This window comes from Ursus arctos, unplaced genomic scaffold (assembly GCF_023065955.2).
Source record: "Ursus arctos isolate Adak ecotype North America unplaced genomic scaffold, UrsArc2.0 scaffold_11, whole genome shotgun sequence".
NCBI classification, from domain to species: domain Eukaryota; kingdom Metazoa; phylum Chordata; class Mammalia; order Carnivora; family Ursidae; genus Ursus; species Ursus arctos.
Window position 1 is genome coordinate 28,263,846 of NW_026622775.1, and position 22,098 is coordinate 28,285,943.

The following is a 22,098-nucleotide window of genomic DNA, read 5'->3' on the forward strand; positions in this document are numbered from 1 at the left end:
ATTCTTTAATCTACTGGGAATATGGTAGACTTCTTTCATTCCCATTACAGGTCTTAAATTCATTCCTTTTCCATTGTGCTTTTCTTGTTTGCCAAGCCAGCTGAATGTTCCCTCTTTATCATTCAAAATTCAACTCTGAATTATCCTCTCATGAAGGAAATCCTTCATGCAAAGCTTTTGAACATATATGTAGGAACAGGACTCTGATTTATGGACAGTTCTTTAGCTTTACTTTAATTTTCCTTTTATTTTCATTGACAGCAAAAGTTTCTGAAGAGTACAATCAAGATAGTGTATTCATAGAAATAACATTAATAGAAACTTGGTCGTAGATGAGAACAGTCATAATAACGATCTCCTTTACCAAGGCATTCCACACAGAGAGAAAACAGCACAATAATTAAAGAATTTGTTGTTTGTCACACAAGTACAACAGAATTGCAATAACAAAATCATAATTTTATAAATGTTCTTATACTAAAAATAAAAGCAAAAATATGAGATCATGCACTGGAGAAAAAGCTAAAAGTGAATAGTTATAGCAAAAACATTTCAAAAGATAAAAAATGTTCAAGTATTGTGAGAGGAGAGTGGAAGATTCAAATAGAACAATTTCAGAATAAATCAGTTACATTTCCTCCCCTAGGAAGACACTGACATAACGGTCTTCGTCCACTAATACTTTTTGCTGTTAGAACGCATACTGTTACCCATTTAAAGGACAGATTCCATTTCCTTGGAGCATGTCTACTGTTACAAGGATGGAATGAAATTCATTGTTTACCTTGATTACAAATAGACAGTAATACTTCAGGAGAAATATTCTCAAGAACAGGCCAGTGTGATGGCCCAGAATAGTAGGACCCTGGGGGTTAGGAAGCACTGACTCTAGCCCTATTTTCATCATTGTCTGTAAAAGATACTTCCCAGCCCTAAAATGAAATTTCACCTCATGTTTCAATTTTGCTGTAATTGAACTATCAGAACTAGCAGAGAACGGTAAAAATAATGATAATAATAAAATAGTTTAACATTTTTATTGATGCTTAATTTTATTTTTTAAGTATTGAAAAAAGAAACTGGATCACTTAACGAAACTAAGAATCGTATAATGCTTTAGTGGGGTTGTTCCTACAGCATAGCAATTTCTTCCCCAGCATAACTAATCTACACAGTGCCTTTATACTTTGTGGTTGACTACCATATTCTATTTGAACAGTGGCTAGTTTCTACATGATTAGGAAAGACATATTTGTCATGGGAGTAAAAAAATAAAATTTGTTAAATTACACATAAATATAAGGTACAAATGTATTTTTAAAATACAGATTAAAATAATCACACTTGCATTGTGTACATACGAAAATACAGTATTTAATATTCAATATACACAGACACATTTATGATAAATGCAACTATTTGGCAATGCCAGTTCTTTCAGGGTTTTCTCCGTCCCCTCTTTCCATGTATATGGAAACAAAAACGCTTCGCTCAAATCTCCTAGCTCTGGCGAACATCTTGAAGCAGTTTGTTAATCTCAGCCACCAGCTCACTGGCATCCATGAGTTCGTGTTTCCCGTCATTGAGGTGGTTGAGCACATTGTCAAAATCATCTTCTTCGTAATTTTCGGGGATCTCCTCCATGGCCGGCAGCCATTTTGAAGAAGGCTGCACACTGGAGTGAGTTCCAAGGGGGGGACCAGAGTTGTTGGTGGGATTTTGAAAATGTGTACTGGCTGCCCAGGCGGCCACGCCTTGCGGGTAACCCGCAGTCTTGGCTGCCAGAGGTCCCTTCCGGCGTTCCAGAGAGTTGGAGCGATCCCCCTCGCTGCACTCCGCGTAGGTGTCCAGGGAAGGGGGGAGGAGGCGCTGGAACACACTGCTCATTTCCGAGAGCAGAGAGGATGTGCTGGCGTCCCCGGAGTCCTCATCGTTTGGGGAGTCCTTCCCAAAGGTGGAGAAACTCTTCTTCTTCTCCCCGGAATCTGCAGGCTGGGTGTCATCCTCAAGACTCTGATGCGGATGCTGCTGCTGGGGCTGCGCTGGGAATTCCTCCCCCGGAATGAACATGTTACTCCGGTAGTCGGAGGATGGCGAGGGCAGCGGTGGCATCCAGCACTGGTCAGAGTGTCCCAGCACCCTGCACTCCTCCGTGCAAAGCCTCATAGCTACACCAAGGGAAACAATAGGGATTCATGGATCATGCTTAGCATAACTCAAAACGATAGAAAAATGTAATTTCAGTTTTTTAAAAAATAGAACGAGACGGTTTTAAACCACGACCATGATACCCGTTATTTTACACATTAAATGGACTACACTTATGGATTTAATTTAAATATCAGTTTTATGGACGTTTTTTCCCCCCCCTGTTTATCAAGTAAGGAAAGGAGGGTTATGACTCACACACTTCTCAAGAATAATATTTCTGCTACACAGGTAATGAGAAATGGATTTATAACTTATACATGAGGATGACCGACAAAGAGTAAAGGTATGGTAATGGAATATTTGCTGAACATAAATTCTCAAAAACCCAGGGCTGTAAGGTGAAATTCATAATCTTAGAATGCCACCAGATAATTTTTGAGTAATACCTATGAGTAGCTTTCTAGATATTGAGGTCTATCTGACCAACTTTACTTTTAATGGAGGCATTGGGAATATAATAAGCTATCAGGTTATTATCCTTAGTAGTCTCTCTCTAATGTATTCTGGATTATTTATTGATTTGTTACTTAAAATAGCACTGCACATTTTCCTCAACTACCAGGTATCCATAGTTAGTCTGTTAAGAAATCTTCTTCTAAAAGTTTGAAATTCAAATAGATGGAAAAGTCATCAAAAGCTGAGGGATTTAACAAATCCATTGGTTATCTCTTCCAGTTGTTATAATGCCCTATTGGAATGTGAGTGGCCACACTCATAGAAAATAATAGATGATATTAGAAAAGCAGAAAATAAAAAGGAGAACGATTTCTAAATTTGCCAAATACAATAGCTAAACTACATAACAATGAAGGAATATAAAAATGTAAAATATACTCCACAAACTATCTATTTCAGTGACAGGTCTCTTCGGTATCATGATTTTATTTTACAGCAAGTGACAGGATGCAGAAAATGCAAAGTAATTATCTTATATTTGAATGAAAACTAGATTGATATCAACCATACCTCTCTATTCAAAGCTAATTCTCTAGATCTGGCCACTTAGGAAAGATTTCTCTTCTTCCCAAATTACTGTGAAAAAAGATGATTCTTTTTTCTTTTTTTAAGATTTTATTTATTTTTTTGACAGAGAGAGAGACAGCCAGCAAGAGAGGAAACACAAGCAGGGGGAGTGGGAGAGGAAGAAGCAGGCTCCCAGCGGAGGAGCCCGATGCGGGGCTCGATCCCATAACGCCGGGATCACGCCCTGAGCCGAAGGCAGATGCCTAACGACTGAGCCACCCAGGTGACCCCAAAAAAGATGATTCTTGAACAATGTTAAATCCTTTATCAGGGAATGCCAGTATTCTATTGTGTTTATTGCCGTATCCCCAGCACCGGGTAATGTGTCTGCATAGAATAAGCATTCACGATATATTTTCTAATCATCAGGGAAATGTAAATCAAAACCACAAGGAGATATCACTTCAAATCTGTCAGGATGTCTGTTATAAAAAAATAATAACATATTGGCAAAGATGTAAAGAAATTAGAATACTTGTTGCTAAGAACACAAAATGGTGCAGCCACTATGGAAAACAATACAGAAGTTCCTCAAAACACCAAAACTATAGCTACCATATTACCCAGCAATCCCCCTTCTGGGTATTTATCCACAAGAATTGAAATCAGGATCTCAAAGAAATGTAGCTCTCCCCTGTTCACTGCAGCACTCTTCACAATAGGGGACGTGACAACAACCTGAATGCCCACCAACAGATGAATGGATGCAGAACACGTAGTATATGCATACAACGGAATATTATTTAGCCTTAAAATAGGAAGAAAAGTATACACTATGTGACAACATGGATGAATCTTGAGGACATTATACTTAGTGAAACAAGCTGGTCGCAGGACAAATACTGCATGATTCTATGTATATAAGGTATCTAAAGTGAACAAACTCATAGAATCCAAGAGTGGAATGGCGCTTGCTAAAAGGGTGTGTGGGGGAGGGGGGTTGGGGAAATGGGCCGCTGCCAGTCAATGGGCATCAAGTTTTGGTTAAGCAAGATAAATAAGTTCTGGAGATCCGCTATGCAACATTGTACCTGTAGTTACCAATACTGTATTGTACAATTAAAAATTTGTTAAAAGGGTAGATCTCATGTTAGGTGTCCTTATGGAATAAAATAAAATGTTAAAAAAGATTTATGCACAAAAAAAGGAAAGTGAAGAGTAAATGTTTCCTCTCAGAAAAAGAGAAATGGGCACCTAGGTGGCCGAGTCTGTTAAGTGTCTAACTCTTGATTTTAGTTCAGGTCATGATCTCAGGGTTGTGAGATCAAGCCCTGTGTCAGGCTCCATGTCCAACTTAAGATTCTCTCTTTCTCTCTCTGTTTCTCCCTCTAACCCCACCTTCCCTCCCTCTCTTAAAAAAAAAAAAAGAAGAAGAAGAAGAAATGGAGAACTTTGTTGAAAGGAGTGGAAGTCACTGCCCTTCATCACTTAAACTTCAGAGATAGTTCAGTTTTATACCTCATCAACTCTGGACCTCCGTTCTTAATAGAGAAGGGGTTAATCCGAGGGAACAAAAATGACAGCAAGTGTACTGGGTGAGAACGAAAGTCTGATTGGCAGGAAAGCTAAAAATACAAAGAAAGTAGGGAAAATGCAGAGATAGCGTGGGTGCCAACTGTGGGTAAGACAAAGGGCAAATACTGAGAATCCTTGTGTGCTTTTGCTGTGAAGAAAGGCTAAGTTTAAATAAGGATGGATGATTTAAGAATAAAAGCATGTTTAGATGTACTGACTTCATGCATTACTACTGTTTGGAAATATTTTCCAACTATTGCTCATCATTTAATGTGGACAAAACCAAAAGGAGTCAAAAGCAACTAGAATGCCTTAGTAGCAATGAGGTTTTCTCAGCAGTGAAATAATTCTCAAAGTGGTCATGAAGTTTTTTCCCTAATTCCCTGGGTCTCTGAAAATTGAGAAGAGATCTATCTTGTCTTACACACATCCTGTTAGAAGGAAGGGAAACAGATCTGATGACACCTTTCATTTGTTTTCCGGCCTTTAACTCTGTGGGAAGGACTTAATTGTTTGATTGTTTGATTGGCTTTGCTTTCTTTTAATATTTAATGACAGAGGGGGAAAAAAAGGAAAAATGACATAGGCTTCTAAGAATCCTGCATATGCTCAATTTTCTAAAGACCTGAATGTAATGAACACATAACCAAAAATACAATCTGGATGATTAAAATGATAGTTCATGTTCAAAAGTAATTTGGTTACAGGGATTTTTAAAACAGGGAATGCTGTTTTACAACTTTGCAGTAAATAAGTGGAGCTTTAATTATAAAATAATAAATTAACATACAATTTTTCAAACTCATAAAGTAGGGAACATTGATGAAGAAAAGCTAATGGAGAGAAGGTTGGGAAAAATAATAGAGATGGGAGGGGGCAGTGGCACAAAATAGGGCATTTCCGTTTCATTGATATTTTCCAACTTTTCCCTGGAGACTCAACTATTTAAAAACATTCTCAGTGTACACATAATTCAGTGCCACAGAGGTTTCATACCACAGCCAATAAGTTAGAACTTACTGGCAAGTGGTGCATGTGGCTAATCTTTCTGTCTCTTCTTGAAGGTGGCCAGGTGGTTCAATTTCCTCTGGGAACGGGAGGATGTGAGGAAGCAGAGAACTCCTCTTTCCCACCATATGACTATCAATTCTGTGATGTACTATACCTTGTAGGTAGCACCTAACAACAGAAGAACAGGTAAAAAACCTGGGCCTAAGGTCTATCAAGCCATTAGTTACCGAGTAACCAATCGGTTATGTCTTCAGGGCCTGCCATATGCAAAGTGATATGATAGCTCCCTGTTTGCAAATGGTTTCCGATCCAGTTCTGAGTCAAGGGTAACAAATGAAGCCCTAAATGTCCAGTTAAAATGCAGGCTATACGATGCTGAAGGCATGTCAAGAAAGGGAAAAAAAAGAGGGAACGGGAGGCTGCAGTAGTTAAAGGAAGAGAAACCCGAAAAGAATTTTGAGAGAAGAGAAGGACTCAGACACAGTGAAGAGAAGCCAGTTTTTTCAGGAAGGAAGGCAACATGAGCAAAAGACTGATGTGGTATGTGAAGTGATGGCTCTGCCTATTAAAAAAGATACCAAAAAAAAAAAAAAAAGCCAAAATGGAGAGTTAATAAGCTAGGAGTAGATTTTATTGGCCTTGGAATGCCAAGGGAAGTAGTTTTATTAGATGTTGCTGGGCAACAAAAGTCAATTACTGACTTTGAACCCCAAAAAAGGTAAATGAAAATGTTCTGCAAAAGTTGTTCAAGCTGCATAAAAGAAATATTTGACAAAGAGAGGAGGTGCTAGAGAGTGAATATCAGCTTGTGTGCTGGTACAGTAAACCAGCCACGGAAGAAAAGGCCAGAACTGGGATACCAGCCATGACAATGGACAGAACATGGAATTAAAGAGAAATGTTTGAGTTAAGTAATCACAGATGGCAGATTAATGGAAAGTGGAATGAGCCCAGTAAAGAAGAAGAAACAAAATCAAGAGCCTTTATAAATCATTCTGGTGCAGCTGATAGATTGGGAAAATGGAAATTTTGCAGGAATATGTGTAGCACTGTAGTTCAAAGTTGAATGAGTAAGGAAGAAAGTATGTTGACAAACATGAGCTAACAGACAAAAATGCTTGCTGATTTTACTGTTCAGAATGCAGGATATTTCTGTGGGAATTAATAGAATGAATGACCAGAAATGACCTTGTTGGCAGGCAATGCAACATAGCATAATCTATATTTGATCACAGTTTAGTGCAGAAAAATAGTTGGAATAAGACGCTTAAGTCCTAAAAATATACATGCTTTTGAAGACTGTACTGATTCTGTTAATGGCATTCAGATGTGGACTTGCATTTTTTTTTCTACTTGGGCTATTTCCTGGGAATATAAGTCTACGAAGCACAAGTTTTATACCCTAAGGAATAATAAACCAGAAAATGGTTGAAGTATCATCAGAATGATGGTCATAATTAAAGGCTGGTTATCTCTGTATAGATACTCAATGTGCACATTTCTTTCCATAGTTGCCAGACATGAATAAAGCTTAAAATACTTTATAAATCACTGGTGAGATCCCGGTGCTCTGTGCCACCAGAATGCTTTCCCCACATGGAGGCAAGTAGCCGGTAAGAAAGAAATGTGTCTATTGTAAAACAACACCATATACCAGCAATACAGCTCTCTTGCTACACACCTAGATTAAGTATGATTATGCACATACAGAGTTTTTTAAAGGACTGTGTATATATTAAGTGGTGTTACTACTGACAATATAAAAGTGAACCTCTAGCTTTGAAAAGAAACATTAACTTATAAGGAGCCTAAAGCCACTCACTAAATAAGACTCACTATACCCTAGACTTTACCCATTGTTTCCTCAATGGCTTTATTAACATTGATTTTTATCTTATTTTTTTTAATGCAAGCATTAGAAAACTCTCCTCCATGAACATATCTGGTGTTAGAAGCTTTGAAAGAGTGAAAGAGAAGTCTTGCCTTTTTCTAAAACAGATTAGCTGTTACAATTGCACAATTTTTGAATTAAAAAGGATTTTAGGCATCATTGAGGCTCCCAAATGGGAAGGTTATCTAAGTAGGGAAAGTTATTTTCCTTTTAACTCTGCCAATAAATCAAAATTTCAATGAATAGACTTCATACAATTTAAAAAAATAACTTATATAATACTGATGTTATGCCCATTATACTACTTTTCTGTTTTATGAAATAATGTAGGTTAGGAAATCACATTATTCAAAATTGGGGGTCAATATTCAACATTAGAGTTCCATCAGTATCATTGAATCACAGAAATTCAGCCAGACGATTCCTTCATTTCATTGGTAAAAATAATAAAAGTGATTCTCTTTGAGCAAGTTTTCTGAGGCTGTATATATCCCACTAGATTTTCAGAGGTTTATTTTCTTCCTTTAAATAGGGAGTCTATGAATAAAACAAAGAAACAAAGACACTACTGTGCAAACATTGGTTCTCGTATACACTGTCGCCCTCAGTGCTACTAGAAGCCCTTTCCAATCTGCCAGAAATGCGTATCTAGATGTGTATCTAGTACTGTAATATCATAATAAAACAGGCAGCATTCCATCATTTCATAGACAGTAGTGAGATTTAAGAATATAAACACATACATTACTGAACTTTTTTTTTTTTAAACTGTTGCTTCATATTACTCTTACTAAGTTAGTATTTAAGAGTGTGGGGATTGGTTCAAATCCCACCTCTACCATGTACAAACTGCCTGATTTGGGACACCTTTTTTAACCTTTATAAGCTTCAGTTTTCAAACCTAAACAAACAAACAAAAAAACAAGAACACTACTCTTACCACCACCCCACTACTAATTCCTGTGTCTGTCGAAGCGTTAGGAGACAGAACGCAGGTCCCAAAGTCCTCATGGGGCCTGGGTAAGTGCTGGAACATCATTGGTTACTACTGGTGGCAACTGCTGCCACTACCACTAGAACTTTCTATGCCGTGCTTTCACCTGCATTTCCGTGGCTTCTGAAGCTCCCTCATGACTATTTCCTAAACTCTCTTACTTCTCTGTTTAGAAAATGGATGTTTGATGGAACTCAGACTGGTCATAGTTTTGTTCCACATTTCTTTCATTTATCAAATGGCAGTCATTTGATCAACATTCCCTGGGATTTAGAAATATAAGCAGCCAAAGCAACATTTCTGTGTTCCTAAGAGTTGATTTACCATCACAGTCTCTAGTAACAGAGTTGCTACAATAGTGTAGTCAGGATTTATCCAGTTGGTTCAGAGAGTTTCTACTGCACAACTGGAGAGGAGGGCCTCTAAGGAAGATGTGTCTCATAACTTACTAGGATCTCCTCCAGCTAGCTACGTACTTATAAATTCCCCTCTTAAACTCCTGTTCCCCTTCCACGATGGTGGAAGGTGCTCTGTGCACCTTCCAGATAGAAAATGAAAGGTGGCAAAAATATTCTGTGCTTACCACCTACAAAGATGCATTCTTTGTCCTATTTTTGGTGATAGAAGTGGACCATTTCCTAGTGTATTTTAATCTCTGATTCTGTGAGTTGGTTCCCATCACAGGAAATTTGTGTCCTCCAAATTATAGTCTAGTTCACCACGAGGCACCAAAACAGGCTGTTTGAATAACAACAACCACCCAGTAATTTCATAAAGAGTTGCTCAAGAGTGTCCTGTGGCAGTCCTGGATGGGGCAGGAAGAGGAAAGAAGGGGTGTGGTTTTCTAGCCTCCTCTCCCCACTCCTTCCTTCTTGTCTTGCTAGGCTCTCTTGCTTACTCCTTCTCTACCAACTGCTTCATAAGAATTTTAAGAAAATGATTCTGAAGTGTGCCAGGTCATGTTCATTGCTAAGACTGTACAGGTGACAGATACTTCAGTGCAAAGGACAAAGAAAAATATAAGCATGGGAAAAACAGTTCACTTCATTGGTGTAGCAGATCTGAAACTAAGGATTTGTCATCTGTCACTACCTTCTTACCTGCTGGAATTCTTCCATCTGTAAGAAACAGGTCACTGAATCCTTCACCCAGCAGCCTATCTATTGGTGAATCTCTCCCCAAATCATAATCACTGTCTCCTGCTTCACTGTCACCACGGCCACTGTCTTTCAAGCTAAATTTGTCCATGTCTTGGAGGGCATATCTAGAAAGATGAATCAGAGAAAGGAAGGTTTTTACTCTTCAGCATTCATGTTAGTGGGACTCAATAGAGAAAAGGAGGAGAATTCATACCTATAGCTCCTGGAATATTTGTTTCCTCGAAAACTTGGCCTTGGCTGATACTGCCCCTGGTGAAGCATTGAAAGAAGCTGGGAGACCTGCTAGAAACCAAATAGACAGAACTGATTTCTGGAAACAAGCCCCCAAATACTCACAAGCTTGAAGCAAGGAAAAGCAGTTGCTCACTATTTCATCCTAATGAATTGAACATGTTATCTCTGTTTTAAAGATTTACACACGCTGGAATGTGGCCGACTACCCAGGCAGCCACCACACATAACTGCGTATATCCCAGAGAGATTTGAATGATCTCATACACTGACTTTTTCTTTTGGAAAGAGAACTCCTTGATAAATAACAGATTGATTTCCTTTATTTTTTAGCTCAGATGAAAGTGATCAGGGATAAAAATATGTGAAAAAATGTTGTAAAATACAACATTCGAACACATGCAGCTAAAATAATGTCAGAAAAATTTCAAAAGTTAAACAAATGTGGCATGCATTCAGATGGCATTCTGGAGGCCTCAGTTTTGTGGGGTTTTTTGTTGTTTTGTTTGGTTTTGTTTTGGGGGAGGGGGTTAGTAGGAACCACAACTATGAGAATAAAGCAAGTCCTTTTATTTTTGGCTTCCAGTATCTTAATCTGGGAAGCAAGGGTTTGCTAATTAGGTAGTCATTTGGGAGCTTCACATTCATTTTTCAATATTATACATAATACATGCAAGCAAATTCTTTAAGAAAAACAAAACAGTCAGCTAAAGTATGTATACTTGCTACATACACATAATGCAACTTGTACCCTGTTTAATTTGAATATTGTTACTATTGTTTACTTCCTAATGGAAACATTTAAGAACTAGCACATACACAACTTCTGAACACTAACAGCTGACTTGATCAGTGAATTGGTGCAGGGTATGATCTTACCTCAACAGCAGGAGTGGCATGGGTGAGTTCTAGTGAGAAATTCTCTGGCACGTGGTTGGATGAGATTGTCACCAAACTGTTGAGGGACTGGTGACTGTGGTGACTCTGCCGGCTGCCCATCTGCCCTCTTTCCAAGGTCGGAGATGAAGATGGAGACGATCTGTGATGAGATCTGATGGGCAGAGTGCCATTCATGGTCGGCACCAGTGTAATGTCCCCTTTGTGAATCTGCCTGGATGGCCTTTTTGGGTGGTGCTGGTAAGTGGATTCGGCCACCCTGCAGTTGTAGGATCTAGTGTCCTTCTTTTCTCGGTTACACCTAGTTGCAAACAGCACCATAATAACCAACAACACCGCACAAATTGCTCCTAAGGAAATAATTATAATCATGGAGACATCCAAAGATGCCTGGCTTACTGAGGTCATTGCTGTACTCGTCACTGACTCTGCATATTCAAAGATCATACACTTCAGAAGGACTTTGGTATGTAGCTGAGGATTGCCTTTGTCCTGGATGATAACTGAGAGCTCCCACTCTGTGTAGGAAACGGATTCCATGCTCACATTGGTATGGATGTCACACGACCGTGGGTCAATTAAAAAGACATTCTCCTCATTACCTGCTATGATGGAGCAACTGAGTTCAGCGTTCACACCAGAGTCTCTGTCAATGGCCCGTATTCTCGTGACATGGAAGCCACTCTCAGCCCCTTTGGGTATGGAGATTTCAGCAGTGTTATTGCGCAGCGCAGGCCCTATAACCACAGGGACGTTGTCATTTTCATCAATGATGGTGAGCACAACTGTGGTATTGCTTGCTAGCTGCTTGGGACTTCCTCCATCTCTTGCTTCAACCACAAAAGTGATCTGACTCACTTCCTCATGATCAAAGATTCTGAGGGCATAGATGGCTCCGTTAGATGGGTCAATGGTTACATATGTAGTTATGGAACTTCCCAGGATAAAACTCTCCAAAATGGTATATGTAACCTGGCCGTTTTCTCCAAGATCAGGATCTGTGGCTGTAACAGTGGTGATATACGCCCCTGGAGAGTTATTCTCGGAGATTGCAAATTCATATCGATTTCTCTGGAAGTGGGGTGGATTGTCATTTATATCATTGATCTGAACAGTAAAATGTTTCACTGTAGAAAGACTGGGTGTCCCTTTGTCCTCAGCAATTACGGTCAAACTGTATTCAGATCTCTTTTCTCTATCCAGTGTGGCATTTGTCAAGATTAAATAATTGTTTTCATAAGTCTTCTGAAGTTTAAAGTGACCATGTCCATGAAGCTTACAAACTATTTCTCCATTCAGCCCAGAATCCTTGTCCTGAACCCTGACCAAAGCAACAAATGTGTCAATAGGATCCCCTTCAAAGACATAAGATATTTCTTCTTTTCCAGGGGACATGAGGTTTATGTTAATTTCAGGTTTATTGTCATTAACATCCACAACCTTGATTATAATTTTGCAATGAGCAGGGATTGAATTTGGACCCAAATCTTGAGCCTGAACATCAATCTCATAGGATTTGGTGATTTCATAATCCACTTGTTTGAAAAGAGTCAAATGTCCTCTTTCTGAATCGATTTTAAAAGTCTCTATAATTTTGGGAGACACATGACTGCTGAAGGAATATACAATTTTCCCATTAGCGCCCTCATCTGGATCAGTGGCATTCAGATCAAGGAGCAAAGTGCCAACGGGGGAGTTTTCTAAGAGTTGTATTATATAAGACTGCTGCTCAAAAGCAGGGCTGTTGTCATTGGAGTCGGAAATGCTTATTTTTAGTATGGATGAGCCAGACCTCTGAGGCACCCCCATGTCTGAGGCAGTGAGCTGAAGCTCATAGCTTGACTTCAGCTCCCGATCCAGCTCTCTGACCACTATGAGTTCTGCATACTTGGCTCCATCGGTCCTGGTCCGAACCTCAATATTAAAAAAATCATTGGCAGAGAGAGAGTATGTGTGGAGGGAATTTTCCCCAACATCTGGATCAAAGGCACTGTCCAGGGGGATGCGAGTCCCAACCGCTGCACTCTCAGATATCTCAATAGGTATGACAGATCTTGAAAACTGGGGAGAATTGTCATTAATATCCAGCACTTCGACTTCAATATGGAAAAGCTGCAGATGCTCAGTGGGGAGAGTGATCACATCAAACTCTATGGAACAGTTCAAGTTTTTCTGGCATAGTTGTTCACGGTCGATTTTAGCCCCTATGCTGATTTCTCCATTATCCTCATTTACGACAAGGAGGGGAGAATTTCCCCTTTGCATGGCTCGAAAACGAACAGTGGAAGGATTAGGTAGCTTAACTAAAACATCAGCCACATCCTCTGATAGTCTTGCAATAACCGATCCAACCCTCTGCTCCTCATAAATCCTGTATTTCAAATTCTTGCCCAGCACATCGCAGCTGAAAGATACCATCAGGAGTGCAAAAACAAATCTAAAGTGCATTTTAGCATTCATTTGGCACATCGGTCAGTTTCGGAGATTCCTCACACAGACCAAGTTAGAACAGCAAAGCAATTCCCAAACTTCCTTTGGCAACTTACAGCTAAGCTACATTTGGTACTTGAAACTTGAAAGCGTCTCTTAATAACACAGCACAGCAATTAACAGCTCGCAAACTTTTGTTTTATACACACCGTGTCACGACTTCCAGATACGAACGGCATGGAGTCCGATCCTTGCATTTGTTTGGCTGTTTGTCCTCTCTGCAGGCAGAAGAGTGTCACCTCCGCGTTTCCCCCCTTGTGCAGTCGGAATCCATCTATTGCAGGGTGCCGGCAGAGTCTGCAGTGAATCTTTCTCGAGCGATTCTTTCTCCCTTTCTCTGCTCGGCTGCAGACTAAACACCCGTGATTGCTGACTCCAGTCTAAAATCTGTACAACTTCACTTCAACTCAGACAAAGCTCTCTTGCCCGGCGTGTGTTGAATAGCATCCAGCCAATCAGCGGACTTCCAAATCAAAAGCTGATGGAGTCCCCAAAGCGAGGGCGGTCGAGAGTGGAGGGTGGAGAGGGAGAGAGACCAGCTAGGAGGAAGGCGGGGGCTGGGGGCGCGGCGGGGAGAGCGGGGAGGAGGGCTGGTGGGGGCTGGGGGAGGAGGATGGGAGCCGCTCCTACACTGCTCCTCCCTTCCTCCTCCCTCCTCCCCCTCCTCCTTTGAATCTACTGCATTCACTTTCTCTGAGCGTGCCACGACAAAGGGGAGACAAATTACAGAAGAAAAACTTTAAATCAACTTCTGGTCGCCTTTATTTATATGGCATTTTAAATTGTTCTGGTTTTCTTAATTGGCCTTTCTTCTTCCACAAACATGTAATCATCTTGCTTTTCATAGTCTTTAAGTACTGGTTTAACTTAAAATACCTCTAAGTGCATTTTGTTGGTGAAGGAATTTAATAAAATTTGAAAACTTGCTTCTAATTATGCGTCTCAGACCGCCTCCTTCCCCTCCCCCTCTGTAAATACTTGGGTCTTTCTCCCGTGAGCACAAGCAGATTTTCTTGGGGCTCTGTTTGAAAGAACAGAACAAGTAAGGAGGTTTCATTTTCTGTTTTTCTTTCATCTTTATTCTTTGAAGATAAGAAAAGGGCTATTTTCCACTCTTGATTTCTCCTAATTAGCAAGATTTAAAGGAGCACCTTAGGATTTGAAACTACCAATATAGTTCTACCATATAACACTTCTTTCTTTGAGTTGGGGCAAAACTGGCTATGATATTTCTTTGTCTTGTACTTCAAAAAATCCTATTTACCTTGAGTAAAAGGCATTCCATGCTTTAGCGTGCCATTTTCTACCAAAAGGTATTATCTACACATGGTGAGTCTTCACAATGAATACTGGGGGGACATGGACTCAATAGTTTACAAGTCAAATTTTTATAATATATGTATTATTTATGAAAGCACTTTTCAGATATGTATTTTAAGAACCCAAAGCTTGTTTACATTGAAGAATAAAATGCCTGAGCTGAAAATTGCATTTTGTGTGCATCAAAATGCTAGGAAATATCATGGGAGGCTTGTGCTCTATCCAGGTCACAGAAACTGATACGGTATTCTTCTTTGAAAATATGATTATTTATGATGTTCTCTCTGCTCTGCAATTTCTTTTAAGTTTATCATCACGGCTCTATTGCTGCTTTTTTTTTTTTTTTTTTTTTTGTACCTCTTGCATTATTCCTCAGCTGTCTTCACCCACTTGCAGATTTGCTGTTTCACATAATCTCACTGTCACTTTTTTCCATTTATTTTCTCCCACTCTTTATTTTGCCCCCCAGAAACATATAAAAAAGGTAATTTTCTGATTTTTCCACTTTGCTTACTCTCAGCAGAGCTCAGCTAAAGTCACTAAGAAGGTTCCTTCCAAGAAAGAAAGCAGAGGAGTCTCAGCGTGAACTCTCCTTCTTTTTCGGCATTCAAAAGCATTTTATAAGCCATTGTCTTTTTTCCCCCTCCAGAAACCAGCGCTGTGTGGCAAATTGTGCAGAATAGAAATGCCTATAATGAATGTATTTAGCAGTGGGTCACGCTGATGAACATTCTGCCCGCATGAATAATACTGTTTTACAAGGTTGTAGCCCTTTCAGATTGCTGATCCCCAAACCCTATAGGCAAACTAGGGAAACTACCACAAGCAACTGGGACTTTAGAAATCCATAGCCATCTGGCCTAGATCTCTAACAATCTGAGCCAATAATTATATCAATTCAGGCTTTAGCGAACCCCTTGGCAAACACCAAAAGAGCAAAGAAAGGAATCAGTGACTATTCAAAGTTGGGGTGAGAATTCAAAGGTAATCTAATTCCATGAGTTCTAGGAGAGTCTTCCTTGTGGATTTGATAAGTCTACCCCCAAAATCTCTAAGAGCAATGGCCTTGATTACCTTAACGTAGAGGACATTTTTTCCTAATGCTTAAAAAGTAAAAATAAATTTTAAAATCTTTCTTTTATTTCTGACAATGAGTTTGAACAGACTCAGTCATTGCCAAAATAGCTTCAGACTACCTTACTGAAATATTTAGAATAGGCTGTAAATTAACATATACTCATAAAGAATGTGTTTCTATGAATAAGTCTTTAAATAATTTGGAATTCTTTCATGGAGAATGGCTTGTTTTCACTTGCGATATCATCTTTATCAAATACCATTTCATGTTCAGCTTGTCAATCTCTCCCTGAGAAATTATATGTACCTGCTTGAGAGTATTGGGCTTTTGATTTCTCCTTAGTGTGCACTACTCTGTTTTTCAAACTTGTTTTCAGAAAGTACAAAGTAGAAAATAAATCTTTCTTTTGCACTTTTCATTAGCTCCGGCAATTCAAAATGTCCTTATTTGGTAGCCCTGCAAAGAAAATACAAACAAACAAACAAAAAACCATATCTCATATTATTTGCTGTGTGTGAAATGGTTTGCATTAGGGGAGAATAACTGATAAATGTCTGTTAATTGTCACCTAATGGTGATTTGATTGAACTTTCTCAGTCTTCTAGAATTTTACAAAGTCATGAAGAAGTAGTCATGAAGAAGTTTAGACCCTCTAAAATTACTTTCAGATACCCAGTGAAGGAGGACTGAATGCTCCTTAAAGTCCATCCACTTCGGAATGGCAGCCTTCGTTGACAGAGAAAAGAGATGGCTGCACCTCCGGAGGCATTCTGAGTGACGTTAGGCAGGAGAGCAAGGTGCTCCTCACCTCCTGGAAGAGAATCTTGGTTATTTCCATCCTGTCGTGGATAGTTTATCCGCAAAGCTCCTTTTACCACTTTAACCTAAGTTGGCTGAAAACTGCTAAACTAGAGAAAAATACTCATTAACATTTGCAGTACATCCTGTCACCTCTATTAATAGTTTTATCATGCCATTTACTTTGATTACTTTTGTTTTAAAGAAAATGAAGCCTTATAATTCTAAATCTTTAATGTTTTCCTTGCTACTGAAGAGGAATGAGAAAGTAAGCCTCAACTACAAAGCTCAAATGTCTTTCCATCACGTGAATAATGTCTTTTGTGATACTGAAATAGAAAATTAAAGTCACTAAAATTTCTTATAAGCAGATGTGGAGTTCTTAAAAAAAATTCTTAGTTATTTGTATGTTATTAGAGCATATGAAATGCAAAAAACTAGGTAGATAGATAACTATTCACTTCTGTCTGACCATATCATATCTTTCCCATCGTCAAAAGAATAACAGGACTCTCACAGACTTCTTGTAGATAGAGAAAATGTTACAATCTTTCCTCATAGCATTTGTTGTGAAATGCTTTGTAGGAGGAATTCCTGGTCCTGTTTGATACCACATGTCCCTAACAAGCCTAAATAATTATTCTACTGTGTTATCTTAGGAAATTAGATAAGAGCAAAAGTTTTACCAGACAAAAGTTGGGAGAGCTAAGGAATCCCAGTACTTTGGAACTGTTTAGGATAAAGAGTTTGACTTTCATATGAGCCCAATATATGTGTGAATGCAGGTACCACCAATTGGTAGCTGTATAATTCTGAACAAATTATTTAACTCCCCTGAGTCTGTCTAAACCTCTGGGAATAATAATAATATGCCATAAAGAATTCTTGTAAGAATTAAATAATTGAAGCTTCCTATAGAGGCTGGCCAAGAGTAAATATACAACCAAGATTAGTTTCTTTTTCTTAGACTATGTGGGTCTGTTTTTTTCCTAACATGCACTGAAGAAAAAAAAAACTGGATTATATTCGCAGTCCTTGTTGCTTTTCAAACTTTTGGTTTAGATGCTTATATAATTTTATGCTGGGAAGATGAAACTCTCTCCATTTTTTTTTAAAGATTTTATTTATTTATTTGACAGAGATAGAGACAGCCAGCGAGAGAGGGAACACAAGCAGGGGGAGTGGGAGAGGAAGAAGCAGGCTCATAGCGGAGGAGCCTGATGTGGGGCTCGATCCCGGAACGCCGGGATCACGCCCTGAACCGAAGGCAGGTGCTTAACCGCTGTGCCACCCAGGTGCCCCGAAACTCTCTCCATTTTTGATTTATGAATGTCACCTTTGAAACATAATCGACAAAACGAATAGTACTGATCTAGGATGTTTTTGAAAACTTGCTGGCTCACTGAAGAAAATTTTCAAAGATCTATGAAGTATACCAAAGTGTACCTCCAGACCCTGACTATGGAAATATATCTAATAATACAGATGAAAGAAGTCTATCAGGTGCTTAATTATCTCTTTTATTTGGTAAGATACACATCTAGTGTTTGCCTGTTCTCAAATAGTTTGAAATGAACACTTTAAAAAAAAAATCATGTCACACTCTACTGGGAAGGCAAAAGAATATAATTTGATATGATATCTTGGCAATGACAAGGAGAGATAAAACTTATCAAATAAGATTTTCATTTAGAAAGCACCATTAGACCTTCTATCAATCATATTACATCTCTTTATGTTGTTTTCCTTGTATTCCATTTACTAATCTATTCAACAGTATACTAATAAAAAAATCACTGAACAATATAACCTCTTTATTGGAACAAAGTTATCAATATAAAATCAAGGGTTAGGAAATGAAAACGGGCCCTAAACTAACATTAGACTTGTAGAATAGAAATGGACTTTGTGGAATTCTGATCAAAACTGAATGAATTAAATGCCCCCAGGAGGGTCACACACCTGGAGGCATAGCTCTGCAAGTGCCAAGAGCAGGCCATCAGCAGAGGGCCAGGAAGAGTTGGAGCCCATGCAATGCAGTGACAGGTGCTAGGTCAATTTTGTCTGAGTAGGCAATCAGTACTTGGGATGTCCTGCCAAAGATAACATGCCAAGTTCCAGCAAGTGACTTAGGGTCTGGCAACAGGTGATCAACTAAGTCTGGACCTGAACCACGAAGGCGAGCTACTGCTTGTCTTCGGACGTCAGGCTTTCCCAGCCAGACAGGTAATAGAAGTAGAAATCAGAATGAGAGAGTAAGACAAGCACCCAAGATCCAATGTTTTGAAAATGGGCACATTCCGGGAGCCGAGTCCAAAGCTGAGACCAGATCACAAAGGTAAACGAGATGGCAGCAAGGCTGATTTTAGAATTAATCGTATGACCTGTTAGAGTCTCTTAAATTCCTTTGCCTCAGGGCAGAATTCTGAGGCAGAAAACTAAGCCTATAAATTGTGTTCCAAAATCTGCTGCTGATGTGAGGGACTTTGCAGGGAGGTGGGTCTTCAGTGAGCTGAGTCTCAGGTCTTAGTTTAGAGGGTTGCCACACAGTGCAGGGTCCAGAGAGCAGCAGCGTGGGCGTTATTCCGAAGTGTGTTAGAAATGCAGACTCGCAGACGGCTCCCCAGACCAACTCAAACAGATCCTGCATATCAATAAGATCCTCCGCCGATTCCTAGGCATATTAAAGTTTGAGACACACTGTTGCAAAGAGTAATTTATTGTCTGAAGAGGTAGAAATCCTGAAGTACAAGACGGGACTCCCATCCTATGTACTGTGAGATTTTGCTGCTCCAGGAAATTTAAGCACTTGGCATATGGTGAAGATCACCACAGAAAAGGCCAGGTTTAAATCCCATTTGTTCAAGAATATACGTGCAAGTCATATAAGAAAACATCTTTATCTGGCTAAATTCATAGAGAAGGGAAATTAAGCTTTCCTCTGGATCCAATGTTTTATATCACCCTGTCCTCAACCATTTAGGCAGTGAAGTTTGCATTAGAGAGGGAAATACTCCGAAAAAGAGATCTAGTTCTTTTTGAAGAGTTATTCCTGAAGGCAAAATTACTTCCAATGTCATTACATACATGTACATTTGTATATATGCATATGCTTAGGCTTCTCTGGTTGTGTGTTTTTGCATCAAGCAAGTACCTATAAATGACAAATTTACCTTATGTTTTGTTCGTGCCAGTATTCCTTCACCCTTCAGTGTATGGGAAAGCGAATCTTGATATACCTTTTATTTATCCTTCAGTATTTCTAGCTCAGGATTAGGAAAAGAAATTGAAGCATGAGAAGAAGTTTCTTTTCAATGCTTCCATCTCATGTACAGTACTTCTGGGTGTCTCCAATAAATAATATATCCAACTTGTTTTTCAACTAGGAGCATCCCACTCTCCATAGACTGGTGTCTACTCTTAAGATAAAATTTCTGAAAGTATAAAGGAGAACTAACATGACTTCGAACTATAAGCATCTATTTAAGCGATGCAAATCAAATGAATGCCCTTTGGGTTACATAGATTAGATTTAAATTTTTTGGGTGAAAGGAGTCTTTAATATAGTACATTAAGCTTAAGTAAATGTCTACTGAATATTAGCTTCAATTATGTACAAAAAGGTACCATTAGTAAATTCAGCTAAGCGAAGTGTGACTTCGGTGTCCAATTGCTTATTTACTGAGAAGTTGTGCGAAATCATTTAGTTTCCCGTTACTATTCACCAGTTGAACTACTTTCAGTGAGGAGCGATCTAGGATTTGTAGTGCACGAGCGGTAATGTTTATCACATTGTGGGAGGTTCAATTTTACAAGGAAAAGAAAAGATTCAAGATATTCTCTCAGAAAGCAATTTTTATCAAGAATTCATTAAAATTTTACAAAATGAAGGAAACACTTGATTGAAAGATTTGGAACATAGATGCCTAGCTATATGGCTGGTCTCTGAAATGGGTGTACTTCCTACTCCTTTACCAAACGAGGAAGAAAATGAACAGTTTGCACACACTTTCTCCATAATAGATGTCTGAATGTATATTAATTATACTACAGAAAATGTTTCAGTTGGAATAAAACTGAGGAACGTTGAGAGGCCTTCTTCGAAAATACTGCCTATTTCCTGTATGGCACATAGTGGGCTATCATTTGTGACAACATGGTACCTCTCTACTATCATCTAATATTTATTTTGAATTTAGATAATTTAATTTGGTCATAATAAACTAATCAGTTATGGCTGATTTCTATTTACAGGAATTTAATTTCCAAAGAACATTTTCACCTAAACCATAAAGCATTTTAGAAAATGTCAGCCTCCAAAGTAGTAAAACATGTTAGAAAATATCTACTCCAAGATGTAATTGAGAGGACAAATTTAAGAGTTTACACTGAGGTCGAGTTACTCATAAGAAATACCATCTAAAACAGTAACATTTCACATAGCAGCTAAATGTCAGGGTCTTGGAACACAATACAAGTAAAAGCAATAGTTATTTAACACCATTAGGCACCAAGTGCTTTATTTATATTTCCTTATTTAATTTTCACCATCATCTCAATAATGAAATGTTTATAATTGCACAGGTTACTAGAACCTGAAGTGTCAACAAGGAGTTTATTATCTCGAAACAACTCCACAGAGATAGGACATTTCTGACAGAATAATTAAGCACTCAGTAATGCCATCATGAACCAGATTTCTCCCAGCCTTCTGCTCTTTCTTCTTCAATATGCTGCCTTTTCCTCTTTGCATGGGTTCCTTCACCTTCCCAAGATGGTTACAATTCTAGGAAATATCTCCCTACTCAGCTGAATAGAGTTACGAAAAGGCAGTATTTCCTTCATAGATCTTCTTTCATCAAGAAAAAAAGTATAGACCTAGAAGGTACTATGTTAAGTGAAGTAAGTCAGACTGAGAAAGGCAAATACCATAGGATTCCACTCGAAAGTGGAATCTTAAAAAAAAGAATAAACAAAAAGCAGAGTCAGACCTACAAATACAGAGAATAAGCTGACAGTTGCCAGAGGGGAGGGAGGTGGGTGGTTGGGCAAAATGTATGAAGGGGAGAGGGAGATACAGCTGCCCAGTTATGGAATGTGTAAGTCACCAGAATAAAAGGCACAGCCTAAGGACTACAGTCAGTGATACTCTAATAGCGTTATATGGTGACAGAACAAGGTCCACTTGTGGTGGACACAGCATGCTGTATAGACTTAGCAAATCACCAAGTTGTGAAACTAATGTACCAGCGTGTGAACAACGTTCAAATTGAAAAAAGAAGAAGAGAAGAAGAAGAAGAAGAAGAAGGAGAAGAAATGTGCTAGGAGCCTTCTACTGATACCCTTTTAATGCTCTTTGGTCAGATTTGTGTCACATGAGCATTCTTTAATCTCCAGCAAGTAGAGAGAAATTGCTGTCATTGGCCTAGATTAATAACGTTTTAGGCCTGGGTTATAGGAATAATTCCTTCACTTCACA

General features: G+C 38.9%; 1 protein-coding gene across 2 annotated transcripts; it reads right to left on the reverse strand.

Annotated features, from left to right (window-relative positions):
* Positions 1-221: 221 nt before the first annotated feature.
* Positions 222-13,971, reverse strand: PCDH18 (protocadherin 18). Of its 2 annotated transcripts, none has more exons than XM_026499351.4 (4): positions 10,916-13,971; positions 9,999-10,084; positions 9,746-9,909; positions 222-2,168 (listed from the first exon to the last, which is right to left on the reverse strand). In XM_026499351.4, exons 1-4 carry the CDS (start codon positions 13,400-13,402, stop codon positions 1,501-1,503), a joined length of 3,405 nt encoding a protein of 1,134 aa, XP_026355136.1. In that variant the 5' UTR covers positions 13,403-13,971; the 3' UTR covers positions 222-1,500. The 2 variants fall into 2 exon arrangements, with proteins under 2 accessions (XP_026355136.1, XP_026355135.1); XM_026499350.4 differs by having other exon boundaries at positions 9,999-10,087; positions 10,916-13,942.
* Positions 13,972-22,098: the final 8,127 nt, after the last annotated feature.